The 17,589-nt window shown below is 42.4% G+C and overlaps 1 protein-coding gene across 1 annotated transcript; it reads right to left on the reverse strand.

Moving 5' to 3' along the window:
• Window positions 1-548: 548 nt before the first annotated feature.
• Window positions 549-16,485, reverse strand: HTR5A (5-hydroxytryptamine receptor 5A). The gene is made up of 2 exons (XM_045865067.2): window positions 15,742-16,485; window positions 549-881 (listed from the first exon to the last, which is right to left on the reverse strand). Exons 1-2 carry the CDS (start codon window positions 16,483-16,485, stop codon window positions 549-551), a joined length of 1,077 nt encoding a protein of 358 aa, XP_045721023.1.
• Window positions 16,486-17,589: the final 1,104 nt, after the last annotated feature.

Here is a 17,589-nt window from a genome sequence, read left to right on the forward strand (position 1 = left end):
TAGGTTTAGAGACAATATTTTGTAGCCAAACACTGGGACATACACAACAAGTACTAGGGTATACTTACCAGGACTACAGAATGGAATTTCAAACTAGGCACTATTCCAGAAAACTGGGAATTATGATTTCCTACCCCTCGGATGTCCCCATTCCGACTTCTTCATCATTTTCTATTCATTCCCAACCTGTCCATGTTGCTTGATTCCCTCCCTCTCGTCTGCCTTGTTTGACCTCTCTGGGGCAAGGACGATGACCACACTGGAGTGGATTTGGGGGGGGAAGGGCACTTTGTGGGCAAACTCTGTGGCTGTTAGGTGCAGAGTGAGCAATAACAGGTAAGTTAGATCAAGAAGGTCACCCAAACTGCCTGTGAAGACCCACATTCCTACCTAGGAGTTCGGAAGTGAGGGCTAGTTCTGAAGACAACCCTGGAGAGCCTCGAGGGCTTGTGTCTTCAATGTGGTGCTGGGTAGGGATGGGGAAGTAGATGGCGTTGGAAATTTCACTGAGTTACGGGATAGCTCCTTCTTATTCCCAGGCCTCATGCTCAGTGTTGCCTAGAAAAGAAATTCTTGAAGGCGCTATTGTAGTTCTTGTTGAAGGCTGTGTAGATGAGGGGGTTAAAGAAGGAGTTGGAGTAGCCCAGCCAAAGGAAGATGCTCTTCCAGATGGCGGGGATGTCGCAGGAGCAGAGGGGGCTGATGAGCTCTGTGGTGAAGAAGGGGATCCAGCAGAGTGCAAACACCCCGATGAGGATGCCCACCATCAGGGCAGCTTTCTGCTCTTTCTGTTCCCTCCACGTGTCCCCTTCTGTCTGGAAGGTGACAGTGGTGTGGCGGACAGTGAACACCATCTGGGGCTGCTGAGCAGAGGTCTTCGCCTGGAAAAGATCAGCAGAAGCTTCATGAAGAGCCAGCTTCTCATGCCTGTCAGGCAAGGGTAAGGTGAATCCGGACACGGATGCCTGGCTCCTGCACACCCACTGGAAGAGAAAGTCCTCGATTGTCGGGTGTGGGAAACTGGCAGCCTGTGGAGCCCACCCTCAGCTGTGAAAACATGGTGACAGAGCTGGGGGGCTTGCTTACATCTTAGAAATGGAAGGAACGGAGCATGCATAATAAATGTGATGAAGATGAATTCCCTGTTGCTGCCTATTCAACAAGGAAAACAGAAATAACCTGGTCATGCAGTACAAATCATTTACTGACAAAGGTACATGAGTAATCGAAAGGGTGCTATAAATCCTTACCAAACCCTTGGACAACTAAAGCCTGATTTTCCGAAATTTTAATAACTTTCTGTGTTTGTGTGAATCCTCCCTAAAGGAATTTTCTAGAATTTCTTCTGGTGTCAGTTTCCTATGACTGTTTGGGACAGTTCACTCACCAGGACACTTATCTCCTCTGGAGCCTATTCTGTGTCCTTCCCCTCCCCCAACTTTCATGGAAAACAGACTCCAAACACTTAGATTCTCCCCAGTTGGGTGCTCCCAGGTCTCCTCTGGGCAGGTTTCCACAGAATCAGGCCCTCGACATAGTCCCTTCTCCAGAGAAGTGGGATTTCTGGGAAAGGGGCTCTTCTTTCCATTCCAGTCCTTTTACTTCCATCTTTGGGGAATTGAAATAAGGACTATCTGACGAAAAGACAGCCTAAATATGGAGAAATTACAATGGTTAGGTTTACTAAACTAGCAAGTTAACTGGTTCAGTTAGAATTTGGGACAATTTCTGGGCTGATCAATCATTCACTGGTAGGTGAGACTACATGGACATTAGATATCATTCTTCCAAACCCCAGCATTCTGTAACCCCAGTACATTTGAAAAGGAGAATTACACAGCTCTCTCTCAGGCAGCTTTCAGACAAAGGACCAAATCAGAAGATCATTCTCTTTACCCTAAACCACTTAACCGGTTCATGGCTACATCTATAAATTGGAGTCAAAAGACATCGACCTATCTGTCATATAGAATAATGAAGTGTAAATAGGAACACTATGGTTAAAATAATATTAGTTGATATATGAATTATTAAATTTGTATGATAGCCTTCCTGTCATTTACTTGAAGAACAATGAAACACCAAGTATTGTACAATCAAAAAGAAGATCATCAATATTGGAACAAATAGTCCACAATACTGCAACCCTTAAAAACATACATAAAATGAGGAGTGAAAATCTCCCTTTCTACACCCCAATCTCACCCCGAGATGGAACAATAGTAAACTTTCTTATATAATTAGTGCATATCTGGTAGTACTTTGCAGGGAATTCATTTACAGAAATACAAACACAATATTTAGTTTCATTTTTCAGCATAAAACAGGGAAACCCACCAATTTCTTAATAAAACTCAATCCTAAAATGGCATCAGAGAAGTCATTTCCCCCCATTTTCCAAAGATGGCAATTGAAGGAGAATTCTGGTCCTGACTGTTAAACCATCCCCCAACCCCCCCCCCCCGAAATTCTCCTCCCTCTCAGCACTTTTTTGGTGGTAACACTGGCCACTCAGGGTTGTGACTCCCTTGTGCCCACCCCTTAATTCTCTATAGCACAGCTGATATAAAGGTGGAACTCTTAAACTAGACTTTTGTCGAAGTAGAAATAAATACAGCAACACACAACCAGATATTCTGGCTTTTGAGATACGGCACACTCTTGGGAACCAGCCAGCCCCTCCCATCCTGACTGCATGTCTGCCTTCCCTGTGGTCATTAGCCTTTGCAGACTGACTCCAGAAGCCCATGTTTAGTCCTTTATATACTCAACTTTCAGTTGCAAGACACAATGAGCCTCACAATGAAACTATCAATGTAAAGCCAACCTTCTTTAAGGCTGAGATATACCCCCCAAAGTTGCACATTCTATTTGTAGGAGTTTTCTGTTGCATAATGGAAAAAGTTGCAAGGTTTCCATTCTGGGGAGCCATCTTCTTTCCTAATGATTGGCATTCAGGTTATCTCCCTCTCTTGAGATTTCGCCCTTCCGTACACTCAGATCCAGTCCTATATCCGAAGGGGCTGCCATATCAGGATGTAGCTCATCATTCATCTGAGAGATGAGACCACAGTGGTTGTTTATCCAGGTGTATGACCTACACGCAAGTGTAGGATTTGAATATTTCTATAAAAATTAGTCTTAGGAAACGGGGGGGTGTAAGTATGATAAGACAGCTTCATGGAAGCCCATCACTTCAGTCATGGTCCCTGTAATTGAACGTAAAGTGCCCTACGTGCAGGCCTGCTTGTATGGGTATTTGGCAGTGCACTCTAAAACCTTGTGTTCTTCCAGTACAGTTTACCTAGGTTCTTACAGAGGATGAGCTATTCCCAAATAAAACTTACACTCATTGGATTTGCAAGGATTTGCCCTGGCGTCATGGTTCTAATGTTGAGTGAAGTGTGTTCTTAAAGATGTTCCAGGTATTTTATTTCTAAGTTTGTATTCAGGATGATTTCTCTCATGTCCGTAGGGTGTTTCAGCTAAATGTTTCCTCACAGGTGTTAGATTCATGCTCCTTTCTCACTGAGTTGTTACTACAGCAGGGTGGGAGCCCCCATCCACAGGCCCTTCCAACAAAGATTCAAGTGTCATGTTTTAACAATTCTTGTCATGTTCCATGAGAACCCTTAGGGTTCTACTTTAAATTCAAGTTAAATATTTTTTCTAAATACTTTCTTTGTATGGTTTGCTTGGAGTTAGGAATTGTTTGTAGGTGAGTCCTAGAACTCCGTATGTCTCAGAAAAGCACATTTTCTAGGACCTCAGTGCGAAATGTTGCTCAGCATTGACGTTTCTCTTGGTGCAGCATTCAACACCAACTCACTTGACAGAAGAAAGAGGGTCACCGATTTAAAATGGTTCTTTTGGAACAGCAGAGGCTCCTCTGGGAGGAGGATCTTTGTTGTTTGGGAGGTTTTAGGTTTCTGGTTGTCTAATGTCTTTTGGTTGCTCACCCTGTGACTTTCTGACTCAGGGACTCCTTAGATCTTTGCTCTCTGCTAATCAATGATTGCAATAAAGCACCTGAGTCTGGAGAATTGAAATCTATTAATTACTCTATCAATTACTCAACATGCTCATTAGATTTATAGAAAAAGAAGTAGTAGGGTAAAAGAAAGTGAGCTTTCACGCCAAATTAGACTTTTTGTAATTATCTTCATAACACTGTATCATTTATTTTTTAATTTATTTTTTTTTAGTGCTCAACAATTCATCAGTTGCATATAGCACTCAGTGTTCATCACAGCACATGTCCCTCCTCAATGCCCATCACTTCACATATAAAATTTTTCTAAGTGAACAATTAGCCTCATCTCTCCAAATAAATGCATTCTTTGGGGGACATGTACTAATATATTGCTTTAATTTCCTTTAATTTGACTTCGCTTTCCTATTAATATCACAGATAATCGATAGATTACCATCAATAGTGAGTACTGAAGCTTAGGGATGAAGACCCTTACCTCAGAAGTGTGATTTTGGGTGATTTGCAGGTTAGACCACACCACTGTCAGAACAGAAGATGTACAGATGAACCAGAATGCTCAAGCTAGAAATGGTCTTACACGTTAAGGGATGGTTCCACAAGGGGGAAGAGTGAAAACATTCCTCAAACTTCCCAACTAACTTAGGAAAAGACTGATTGTTCTATAGCTATGGTAAGAAGGAAACTTGCTACTTGTTTAAATACCTTCAGTTGATCAGGGACAATACAGTTTTGTAAATACACATTTGCAAACCAACCAATCCTTGGCTGCCCTCACTTCTGAAAGTCAGCCAATTAGGGTAGGACTCACCCCAATAAACGTTCCTCTGAGTGCCAATCAATCGACAGCAGTCTCACTGAGTAACCCCACTTTAAGGTGATATCCATTCACTGCCCTCCAATTCCTGAACTCCATGCTGTCCCAGTCCCCAGAGATTGTTGGCATTCTGCTTTGCTCTAGAGACAGTACCTGACAAATATAACTTTTTCTTATTGTAGTAAGCAGTAGGTTTGGCTTGTATTTCTATTTCAGATACTATGTGGTGCTTGTATCATCCTTCGACAGTTCTAGAGCGTCCACTGAGATCATTTTGAAGACCCTCTACAGGATGCTTGGACCACAGTATATTCACTGGGCCCCAAGGTCCAGTTGCATCAGGATCTGCCCCCAGGGGTGCCAGTCTCAGCAGCTCCAACCAGCCCCACTGGGCTCTTCTTGCTCTGTGCATTTTGTTATCCTAGGACTTGTAACAAAAAGTGTCTTCATTTAAGGTCTTTAGGCTTAGGTCTTTGTATCAATTACCTAGATCTTTGATTGAGATATATACCATTTGGTAATTGACTTAGATCTTTGGGTAAGCCCATTAGATCTCTTGTCCTGGAGGTGTACCATTTAGCAAATATTTTTTTATGCCCTTAATGTACTTAATTTACTGCTACTTGCTTTGCTTTTGCTGTTATTTGTCTATATGTGCAAAGTCTTGGTTTCATTGGGTAATTTAAAAAAATTTTTTTTCCTGGAGAGACTTTCTTTCAGTTGAATGTAAAAAGGATTGTTCTGTAAGGCATTGGCTTGATAAGCTACTAATCCATTCCAAGCCAGACCCAAGGGCTAATGTTTTGAGGACTGTTAGACCTAAGACCAATTTGTGGAAAAGCAATTAAAAAAAAACAAAACAAAACATTGCTGTGTATTTATTTAATAAAAGGGCATATTTATGTTTACAAACAAGTTTGAAAAACAAAAGTAAAACATGTATGCTTCTACCTGTTAACCTTTTTCAAAATGCCAACAGCCCTCATGCTGTGTGAAGGTTTCTAAGGATTTATTAGAAAAATCAATACAGTTCACTCACAGTTCACCAAGACATCACTGAGCTAACATGTTTAGACAAAAACAAAAAGGACTAAGATTCTCTTGTAGTTTGATAGTTTGATTTAATTTGATTTGCCTGAAATAACAAAAGCATCTCAAGCATCTTTCATTATGTAGTTGATGTCTGTGGAAAAACAATTAATCAAACTTTGCTTTGGGTCCTTTATAAAATTTGAGGGCACTCCCTGTCTTCTTAATTTGTGAAAGAATGTCACTTTGTTTAGCTGGTATTCTAGTTCAGTGAGTGTTGGGTTGGTGATTGTATGGCCCCTTGCTAGCCTCTGGTTAGGGATCCTGAGACACTATTCATTGGCACAGACTGTTGGCCAAACATGAAGGCTCTTTCTGTGTATCATGGTTTGTCTAAGCCAAGATCTTGAACTTCTCCTTTAGGGACTTTGACTTTCTATTTTAAATTGCCGTATAATCCTAACTCTTGACAAATGCCTTTTTATTAATCTTTTTTTAAATTTTATTTTGTTATGTCACCATACAATACATCATGAGTTTTTGATGTAGTGATCCACGCTTCATTGTTTTCATATAACACCCAGTGCTCCATGCAGTACATGCCCTCCTTAATACCCATCACCGGGCTAACCCATCCCCCCATGCCCCTCTCCTCTAACACCCTCAGTTTGTTTCTCGGAGTCCATAGTCTCTCATGGTTCATCTCTCCCTCCAATATCCCCCCTTCATTTTTCCCTTCCTTCTCCTAATATCCTCCATGCTATTTCTTATGTTCCACAAATAAGTGAAACCATATGATAATTGACTTTCTCTGCTTGACTTATTTCACTTAGCATAATCTCCTCCAGTCCCATCCATGTTGATGTAAAAGTTGGTTATTCATCCTTTCTGATGGCTGAGTAATATTCCATTGTATATATGGACCACATCTTCTTTATCCATTCATCTGTTGAAGGGCCTCTCAGCTCTTTCCACAGTTTGGCTATTGTGGACACTGCTGCTCTGAACATTGGGGTGCATATGGCCCTTCTTTTCACTACAACTGTGTCTTTGGGGTAAATACCCAGTAGTGTCATAGGGTAGCTCTATTTTTAATTTTCTGAGGCACCTCCACCCTGTTTTCCAAAGTGGCTGTACCAACTTGCATTCCCACCAACAGTGTAAGAGGATTCCCATTTCTCCACAACCTCTCCAACATTTGTTGTTTCTTGCCTTGTTAATTTTTGCCATTCTAACTGGTATAAGGTGGTATCTCAATGTGGTTTTGATTTGAATTTCCCTGATGGCTAATGATGATGAACATTTTTTCATGTGTCTGTTAGCCATTTGTATGTCTTCTTTGGAGAAGTGTCTGTTCATGTCTTTTGCCCATTTTTTGACTTATTTGTTTTTTGGGTGTTGAGTATGAGAAGTTCTTTATAGATCTTGGATACCAGCCCTTTATCTGTAGTGTCATTTGCAAATATCTTCTCCCATTTCGTGGGTTGCCTCTTTGTTTTGTTGACTGTTTCCTTTGCTGTGCAGAAGCTTTTTATCTTGATGAAGTCCCAAAAGTTCATTTTTGCTTAATTTCACTAGCCTTTAGAGATGAATCTTGAAAGAAGTTGCTGAACCAATGTCAGAGAGGTTACTGCTTATGTTCTCCTCTAGGATTTTGATGGATTCCTGTCTCACATTGAGGTCTTTCATCCATTTTGAGTTTATCCTTGTGTATGGTATTAGAGAATGGTCGAGTTTTATTCTTCTGTATATAGCTGTCCAATTTTCCCAGCACCATTTATTGAAGAGACTGTCTTTTTTCCATTGCATATTTTTTCCTGCTTTGTCGAAGATTATTTGGCCATAGAGTTGAGGGTCCATATCTGGGTTCTCTATTCTTTTCCATTGGTCTATATGTTTGTTTTTGTGCCAGTGCCATGCTGTCTTAGTGATCACTGCTTTGTAATATAGCTTGAAATCGGGCAACGTGATGCCCCCAGCTTTGTTTTTCTTTTTCAACATTTCCTTGGCAATTTGGGGTGTTTTCTGATTCCATACAAATTTTAGGATTGTTTGTTCCAGCACTTTGAAAAATGTCATTGGAATTTTGATCGGGATGGCATTGAAGGTATAGATTGCTCTGGGTAGCATAGACATTTTAACAATGTTTATTCTTCCAATCCATGAGCACGGAATGTTTTTCCATCTTTTTGTGTCTTCTTCAATTTCTTTCATGAGTGTTCTGTAGTTCCTAGAGTATAGATCTTTTACCTCTTTGGTTAGGTTTATTCCAAGGTATCTTATGGTTTTTGGTGCTATTGTAAATGGAATCATTTCTCTAATTTCTTTCTACAGTTGCATTGTTAGTGTATAAGAAAGCAACTGATTTCTGTGCATTGATTTTGTAACCTGCCACATTACTGAATTGCTGTATGAGTTCTAGTAATTTGGAGGTGGAGTCTTTTGGATTTTCCACATAAAGTATCATGTCATCTGTGAAGAGAGTTTGACTTCTTCTTTGCCAATCTGAATACCTTTTATTTTTTTGTTGTTGTTGTCTGATTGCTGTACTAGGGCTTCTAGTACTATGTTGAACAATAGTGGCCAGAGTGGGCATCCTTGTCGTGTTCCTGATCTTAAGGGAAAGGCTCTCAACTTTTCCCCATTGAGGATGATATTGGCTGTGGGTTTTTCATAGATGGATTTTATGAACTTGAGGAATGTTCCCTCTATCCCTGTACTCTGAAGAGTTTTAATCAGGAAAGGATGCTGTATTTTGTCAAATGCTTTTTCTGCATCAATTGAGAGGGCCATATGGTTCTTCTCTCTCCTCTTATTAATGTGTTCTATCACATCGATTGATTTGCGAATGTTGAACCACCCTTGCATCCCGGGGATAAATCCCACTTGGTCGTGGGATGATCCTTTTAATGTATTGTTGGATCCTATTAGCTAGGATTTTGTTGAGTATTTTGGAATCCATATTTATCAGGGATATCAGTCTCAAATTCTCCTTTTTGATGGGGTCTTTGCCTGGTTTGGGGATTAAAGTAATGCTGGCCTCATAGAATGAGTCTGGAAGCTTTCCTTCTGTTTCTATTTTTTGAAACAGCTTCAGGAGAATAGGTATTATTTCTTCTTTGAATGTTTGGTAAAATTCCCCAAGGAATCCAACAGGCCCTGGACTCCTGTTTTTTGGGAGGTTTTTGATCACTGCTTCGATATCCTATTGGTTGTTGGCCTATTCAGGTTGTCAATTTCTTCCTGTTTCAGTCTTGGGAGTTTATAGGTTTCCAGGAAGGCATCCATTTCATCCAGGTTGCTCAATTTATTGGCATATAGTTGTTGATAATAATTTCTAATAATTGCTTCTATTTCCTTTCCTGATTAAAACTCATCAATTGTCATGATCTCTCCCTTTCATTCATAATTTTATTAATTTGGGTCCTTTCTCTTTTCTTTTGGATAAGTCTGGCCAGTGATTTATCAACAATTCATGGAAACCAATGAGAATGAAAACGTATCGGTCCAAAACCTATAGGATACTGCAAAGGTGGTCCTAAGGGGGAAATACATAGCCACCCAAGCCTCACTAAGCCACACATTAGAAGAGAAATAATTAAGATTAGAGCAGAGATCAATGAATTAGAAACCAGAAACACAGTAGATGAGATCAATGAAACTAGAAGCTGGTTCTTTGAAAGGATTAATTAGATCGATAAGCCTTTTTATTAATCTTAATAAGGAATTTCTGACCAAGTCAAAAATCAATAAATTAAGCCGTTTAAGAGCAGTAGAAAAATTAGGAGAAAAATACCAAACAGTTAACAGCTTCTCTAATTGGTATGTTAAGGTCTTAAACAAAATTCTAACTCTAAAATAGTCTCAGAGATTTTGTAACACTCCCAAACCCACCTGCCTTGCATAACTAGGTCTTGCGTATTTCTGTTCAGCTTCACCCAACCTCCTAAATGCACTGTCCTTACTTTAGGGTTTTCTTAGAAAAACCAAAGTCACACAGTAAGATTGCCAGATAAGAAGACAAACCTATATATTTTCAATTAAAACTCTGGCCTAGAGTTAACAGTGATAATTTAGAACTTTCCTAAACTTCATAGAGAAAGTAATAATAAAAATTGTTATAGAATTTAAAACTTCATGAGAGTATTGAAAAAATTTTTATTGTCCTGGGCTACAAATCTGTACTAGTGAGTGAAGTTAATTGACATCCTCTCAGATGGGGATAAAGTAGAAGGATAGAAAAGAGAGGAGCTATATAATCCAGCTATGAAAATTTAAAATATAAAAATATAAAATACATTATATAAAGCAATTTCAGAAGCCCTTATTCTTTTAAATTTTATTTATTTATCTGAGAGAGAGCATGAGCACGGAGGGGCAGAAAGGGAGGGAGAAAGAATCTGAAGCAGACTCTGCACGAGCGCAGAACACAACGTGGGGCTCAATCCCACAACCAGGAGATCATGACCTGAGCCAAACTGAAGAGCCTGATGCTTAACCGACTGAGACACCCAGCCCCCCTCAGAAGCCCTTTTTTAACCCCTAGCCAGACTTATGTAAAAAGAAAAGAGAAAGGACCCAAATAAGTAAAATCATGAATTAAAGAGGAGAAGTCACAACCAACATTGAAGGAATGCAAACAATTATAAGAGAATATTATGAGCAATTATATGCCAACAAATTAGGCAAGCTGGAAGAAATGGATAAATTCCCAGAAACATATCTACCAAAACTGAAACAGGAAGAAATAGGAAACCTGAACAGACCCATAACCAGCAAAGAAATTGAATTAGTAATAAAAAATCTCCCAACAAACAAGAGTCCAGGGCTAGATGGCTTCCCAGGGGCAATTCTACTAGACATTTAAAGAAGAATTAATACCTATTCTTCTGAAACTGTTCCAAAAAATAGAAGTGGAACGAAAACATCCAAACTTATTCTGTGAGGCCAGCATTACCTTGATCCCCAAACCAAAGACCCCACCAAAAAGGAGAATTAAAGACCAATATCCCTCATGAACATAGATGCAAAAATTCTCACCAAGATACTAGCTAATAAGATCAAACAGTACATTAAAAGTATTATTCACCATGACCAAGTGGGATTTATTCCTGGAATGCAGGGGTGGTTCAACATCTGCAAATCAATAAACGTGATACACCACATTAATAAAAGAAAGGATAAGAACCATATGATCCTCTCAATAGATGCAGAAAAAGCATTTGACAAAATACAGCATCCTTTCTTGATTAAAACTCTCTGCAGTGTAGGGATAGAGGGAACATACCTCAATATCATAAAAGCCATATACAAAAAACCCACAGAGAATATCATTCTCAATGGGGAAAAACTGAGAGCTTTTCCCCTGAGGTCAGGAACACGAAGGGATGTCCACTCTCACCACTGCTGTTCAACACAGTATTGGAAGTCCTAGCCTCAGACAACAAGAAGAAATAAAAGGCATCCAAATCAGCAAAGAAGAACTCAAACTTTCACTCTTCACAGATGACATAATACTCCATGTGGAAAACCCAAAAGACTCCACCCCAAAATTGCTAGAACTCATACAGGAATTCAGCAAAGTGGCAGGATATAAAATCAATGCACAGAAACCAGTTGCATTTCTATACACTGAAATAGAAGAAAGAGAAATTAAGGAATTGATCCCATTTACAATTGCACCAAAAACCATAAGATACCTAGGAATAAACCTAACCAAAGAGGCAAAGGATCTGTACTCTGAAAACTAGAAAACACTGATGAAAGAAATCAAAGATGACATGAAGAAATGGAAAAACATTCCATGCTCATGGATTAAAAAAACAAATATTGTTAAAATGTCTATGCTACCCAGAGCAATCTATACATTCATTGCAATCCCTATCGAAATTCACAAAGCTGGAACAAATAATCCTAAAATTTGTATGGAACCAGAGACCCTGAATAGAAAAAGGAATGTTGTAAAAGAAAACCAAAACTGGAGGCATCACAATTCTGGACTTCAAGCTCTATTACAAAGCTGTCATCATCAAGACAGTATGGTATTGGCACAAAAACAGACACATAGATCAGTGGAACAGAATAGAGAACCCTGAAATGGATCCTCAGCTCTATGTTCAACAAATCTTCAACAAAGCAGGAAAGAATATCCAATGGAAAAAAGACAGTCTCTTCGACAAATGATGTTAGGAATTTTGGATGGACACATACAGAAGGATGAAAACTGGACCATTTTCTTACACCATACATGGAAATGAACTCAAAATGGATGAAAGACCCAAATGTGAGACAGGAATCCATCAAAATCCTAGAGAAGAAGAGAGGCAGCAACCTCTTCGACCTCAGCCACAGCAACGTCTTGCTAGACACATCTCCAAAGGCAAGAGAAACAGAAGCAAAAATGAACTACTGGGACTTCATCAAGATAAAAAGCTTTGCACAACAAAGGAAACAAGTTGACAAAACTAAAAGACAACCTATAGAATGGGAGAAAATATTTGCAAATGTCTTATCAGATAAAAGGCTAGTATCCAAAATCTATAAAGAACTCAACACCCCAAAAACAAAAAATCCAGCTGAGAAATGGGCAGAAGACATGAATAGACATCTCTCTGAAGAAGACATACAAATGACCAACAGACACATGAGAAAATGCTCAACATCACTCAGCATCAGGGAAATACAAATCAAAACTACCATGAGATACCACCTTATACCAGTCAGAATGGCTAAAATTAACAAGTCAGGAAATGACAGATGTTGGTGGGATGCGGAGAAAGGGGAACCCTCTTAACATTATTGGTGGAAATGCAAACTGGTGCAGCCACTCTGGAAAACAGCATAGAGGTTCTTCAAAAAGTTAAAAATAGAGCTACCCTACAATGCAGCAATTGCACTATTAGGTATTTATGCAAAGGATACAAACGTAGTAATTCAAAGGGGCACCTGCACTCTGATGTTTATAGCAGCAATGTCCATAGTAGTCGAACTATGGAAAGAGCCCAGATGTCCATTAACAGATGAATGGATAAAGAAGAATGGTATATATAAACAAAGCAATATTACTCAGCCATCAAAAAATGAAGTTTTAACATTTGCAATGACGTGGATGGAACTAGAGGGTATTATGCTAAGCAAAATAAGTCAATCAGAGAAAGACAATTATCATATGATTTCACTCATATGTGGAATTTAAGAAATAAAACAGAGGATCATAGGGGAAGGGAGGGAAAGATAAAATAAGATGAAATCAGAGAGGGAGACAAACCATAAGAGACTCTTAACTCTAGGGAACAAACTGAGGGTTGTTGGAGGGGAGGTGGGTGGGGCAGGATGGGGTAACTGGGGGATGGACATTAAGGAGGTCGCGTGATATGATGAGCACTGGGTGATATATGTAACTGATGAATCACTAAATTCTATCTCTGAAACTAATAATACAGTGTATGTTAATTAATTGAATTTAAATAAAATAAAAAATAAAGACGTAAAAAGACTCATACATATGTCAACCCACCTCCCCCTCTCAAAGTCCCCAGTGTCTGATCTCCATGCTTCCCAAAAATGCCATTTAAGATTAGCATTGTTCTCTGCTCAGAGCGATTGTGCCTGGCCAGCACAGCTCTGCTGCAGACTAGTAAGCAATAAATTCAGCATTATCTTTTTATGCCAGATCTTTAGTAGTGGTTTCATCATCCTTTGCCAAGGGCAAGGCCCATCTCTTGTGTTGCCAGCTCCCATCTCAGTGTCTGACAGAGGTTAAGCTCTCAGTATGTATTTGAAGAAAACGCAGCAGACAAAGAAGTAAGGAAGAAGTGTTGTGTTTCCCTAGGTAACACAGCTAGGTGGTGGGAGAACTGTATTTAGAAACTTCGGCACCTGCTACCAGGGAAAAATCAGGAGACCTGGTTTGTAATTCACCCTTCACAGTAACAGTGGAACCCTGGATCATTTGGACATCTTGCAAAGCCAAGGGACCCATTTTCTTAAGTTATGTGGCAGAGAGAGAGAGAGAGAAAGAGAAAATTAAACAGTGCAAAAAAAATGTATAAAAGCAGAACAATGTCAAAATGCTTGCTAGTGCTGTCTCCAGAGCAGAGCAGTGAAAGGCTGCATCACTTTGCGGTAAGTTCCACAAGACAAAACTGTGACTGCTTTTCTTTTTCAAGCTGTATCTGGTATTGATTGTAAACCATTTAACTGGATAAGCATCCTGGCAGAAGAGGGTCCACATAAGGAGGGCCATTGAAGGCGGCGGGTGCTCTTGTTCCTGGCCCAGAGTTGGGGTGGATTCTCACACATGTGCAAGTTCCAGGCAGTTTGGTGCTGCGAGTGCTCTTAGCCGTCAGCACTCCTTGTTCAGTTCAGAAACCTAATAGATCAGGTTTTCCCAAATCTGGCACTTCTGTCATTTTGTTCTGAATATTTTTTTTGTTGTGGGGGCTGTCCAGTGCACTCTACAATGTTTAGCAGCGTCCCTGGCCTCTACATGCTAGATGTCATTAGTACTCTCCCCCAAATTTTACTAATAATGTCCCCAGACATTCCAAATGGTCCCTGGAGGGGACAAATCACCCCTGGTTGAGGCCACTGTTCTAGATAAAAGGACAGGTAGCCTCTGACCCCCTTTTCCTTCTTCTAGAATGATGCACTCTCTCCTCCCTTACCTACACCTCTGGTCCCTCTGAGCTTGATTGACTGGTTATTGTTGGAGTTAGCTATTGATCTGGAAAACACAACCATATTACAGCACTCACAGTAGGTGTCTATCTCCCTCACTAGAGGGAGCTCTTCATGGGAAAGATGATGTCTTTATCGTTCTTTACTCCTTGCACCAAGCCCATACATAGTGTGTGTTTAATATGCTTAATGGAATTTATGTTGTCCCAGAGCCAATAACAGAAAATGGGGCTGCATAGATTTCTGACCTAACTTAAATGTATGAATTAGGCTCAAGGGATCACCTTGGCAATGAGAGTTGTTGGGGGGGGGGAGCAATCTCCATATCCATTGGATTCAGTTGTCATATATTTCCTGAATCTGCAGTCATAGGGTTGGATTATTAAGAGTTACCAAGACAGGAAAGCGTGGTGAAGAGAGGGCAAGAAAAGAGCCCTACAGAAAATGCCACTTGTAAAGAGCTGGGGAATTGTCTGCCTTAGATTTTTAATTTCCTCCCGTAGCTTGTTTGGGAAGGCAAACAAATGATCCTCTCCTGCATACAAAAGGCCTGATGGGGCTGGGGATAGACCCAGAGAGCAGCACCACAGGCCGTGGAAGTAGATAACAAAAGCAGGCTCTGAAATAGGTAAACATCTTGATAATCTTGCATCAGGGGAGGAGGATGCTGCAGAACAGCAGGCAGTAATCCAGGAGATACTATGTTTTTGCAAAATTAGTTGCTTTAATTTGCAAAGAAAAAAATAGACTGGGCTAAAACATTAATCTGCTTTGCCTGATGTTGAGCAATCTTTCTGCCAAGTCACGTTACCATCTGTCCCTTCCCTCCTCCTTGATCACCCCACTCTAGGTGCAGCAAGCAGCAAGTTTATCCAGTAGCCCCAGACACTGACTCCTTCAGACCTTCTAAAGGGTGTTATAGAGTCACAGAATTTTAGAGCCAAATGGGGACCCTGTGGAAGTATGTAGTCCAAACCCCTCATTTTATATATGGAAATAATCCATCAGAGATGGTAAAGGCCATTATTAGCTCTGTGAAGCTGAGCGTGTTGACACAAAGTCAGTCTCTTATGCTTTCCCCCAGCCTATCCCTTCCCCTTTGTCCCCTCCCCTCCCCCCAAAAGAAAACGAAATTCACTTTCTACAAACTTTGGAGTCAGTGTGCGGGAGATAAAGCCTGAACGAATGCAAGTGAAGTATTTACAAGGATCTCTAGAACACCCACCTCCACGGCCTCCGATAAGGGTGAGACGCTGTTGGTCTTCCTGGAGCCCACACGGAACTTGGCGGCCTTGTAGATCTTCCAGTACACGAAGAGCACCACGCAGAGCGGCAGGTAGAAGGCGCCCACTGTGGAGAACACGGTGTAGGAGGGCTCGCGGCTCACCTGGCACTCCTCGCTGCCCTCAGAGTACGTCTCCCCCCAGCCGAAGAGCAGCGGTGCCAGGGAGATCACCGCGGAGAGCGCCCAGGTGAGCACTATCATAACATTGGAGACGCGCTTGCGGGCGCGGAGCGTGTATTCCAGGTGGCGGGTGATGGACCAGTAGCGGTCCAGCGCGATGGCCGTCACATTCCAGATGCTGGCTGTGCAGCAGAGCACGTCGCACGCGATCCACAGCTGGCAGAGCCGTCGGCCCAGCTGCCAACGGCGGCCGGACAGCTCATGAACCAGGCTCAGTGGCATGACCAGAGCGGCCACGAGCACATCCGAGATGGCCATGGACGCCACTAAGTTGTGCGGAACTCGGTGGAAGGTGCGCACGCGGAGAATGGTCGCCAGCACCAGGAGGTTCCAGGAGAACGTCGCAGCCACCAGAAAGCCCAGCAAGGTCAGAACAAGCACACCGAAGACAGAGAGGAGGGGCGGGCTGGGGCGCGGGTCGTCGGCGTCAAGGCTGCTGCGGTTGGTCTCCAAAGGGGCGGGGGTGGAGAGGGAAAAGTAGGTTAGGTTCAGTGGCGAATCCATCGTTGGGTCAGGAGACCGGCCCAGAGTGAGTGCAGAAGGGGCGTTCAGGAAGATGGACGGTGGCCACTGCGCGCAGAGCCACTCTGGATGTTTGCAACCTCTGGCTGGCGGCGGGGTTTCTGGGGATTGTCTATGAAACTGGCCCCAACCTCCTGCCAGTGAGCATACGTGGGAGATGGTGTGGCAGAGAGGAGGGTGCTGGGCTGCGTCTCGCAGCCAGGGCCCTCCTAAGCTGTCACATGCCCAGGCTTTTCACCTCGGCAGAGACAGCTGTCTGGTCGCCCAGAGCTGAGCATCTCCCAAGTCGGGGGGCAGCTGGGCGACCCTGGAGCGTGTGGGTGCGGGAGGGGGTGCTGGTGCGTCAGAGCAGTACTCTCGCTGCGCGCGTCGCCTCGCTACCCGCCCTTCTCTCCAAGCAGCAGGCTGCAGCCTTAACTCCGTGCCAGGGAAGCCCAGCGGGGACCTGTTTTCTGGGATCTGCCTTCTGCTATCCCCCCAGGCCCCGCCCCACCCCGTCTGGGGCCACGGCTTTGGAGCGCAAACGCCAGCGCGCCCATCCAGACCTGCCTTCTCAAAGTGGGGATCCAGCCTACGTAAGGCATCAGCTGATGAGGTCGCCTCTCCCCGCCTCTCCGCCCCGGGCGCTCGCGTTGGTGCTGTCCATGGTGCTGCTGCCTCTCCCCACGGGGGCGCGGGTCTTGGTGCTGTCCCTGGTACTGGCCCTGCTTCCTGAAATGCGCTTCTCGAGTGGATCAAGTTTACCAATGAACTCTCCTGGAAACATTCCTCGAGCCACCCCCTACCCACGTCCTTCCAGGGGGTGGTCTGGATACCTTGAGTGGGTTCTCAGCTTTCCGCAGGGGCTTAGTTTAGCACGCGTGTTCCGAGTTAAGTGTCTAAGATGGTATCGCTGGCTTTTCTTCTCCTGAAGATGTCAGTACATGATTGCGTCCTTCCTACACAACACCTGGTGCTTCCCCTAAGGGGTAGTTGTCCTTTAAGGAGAAAAGGCAAGAGAGCATTTACTGCTGTTCCTAGAAATGGCTGAGGCATTGGAAGCACCACGTTTCAACTATGTCCTCAGAATCACAGAGAGGCTGCAGT

This window comes from Mirounga angustirostris, unplaced genomic scaffold (assembly GCF_029215605.1).
Source record: "Mirounga angustirostris isolate CCGP_5_RB_7025 unplaced genomic scaffold, mMirAng1.0.hap1 SCAF_12, whole genome shotgun sequence".
In the NCBI taxonomy this organism is placed as follows: Eukaryota; Metazoa; Chordata; class Mammalia; order Carnivora; family Phocidae; genus Mirounga; species Mirounga angustirostris.

What these genes read in the sequence shown, in the direction of transcription:
- HTR5A (XM_045865067.2), bottom strand. Translation starts at nt 16,485, where the DNA reads ATGGATTCGCCACTGAACCTAACCTACTTTTCCCTCTCCACCCCCGCC. An exon ending in CCTTATCGGAGGCCGTGGAG is followed by an intron (nt 882 to 15,741) that starts GTGGGTGTTCTA and finishes GATCTTTTCCAG; the next exon opens with GCGAAGACCTCTGCTCAGCA.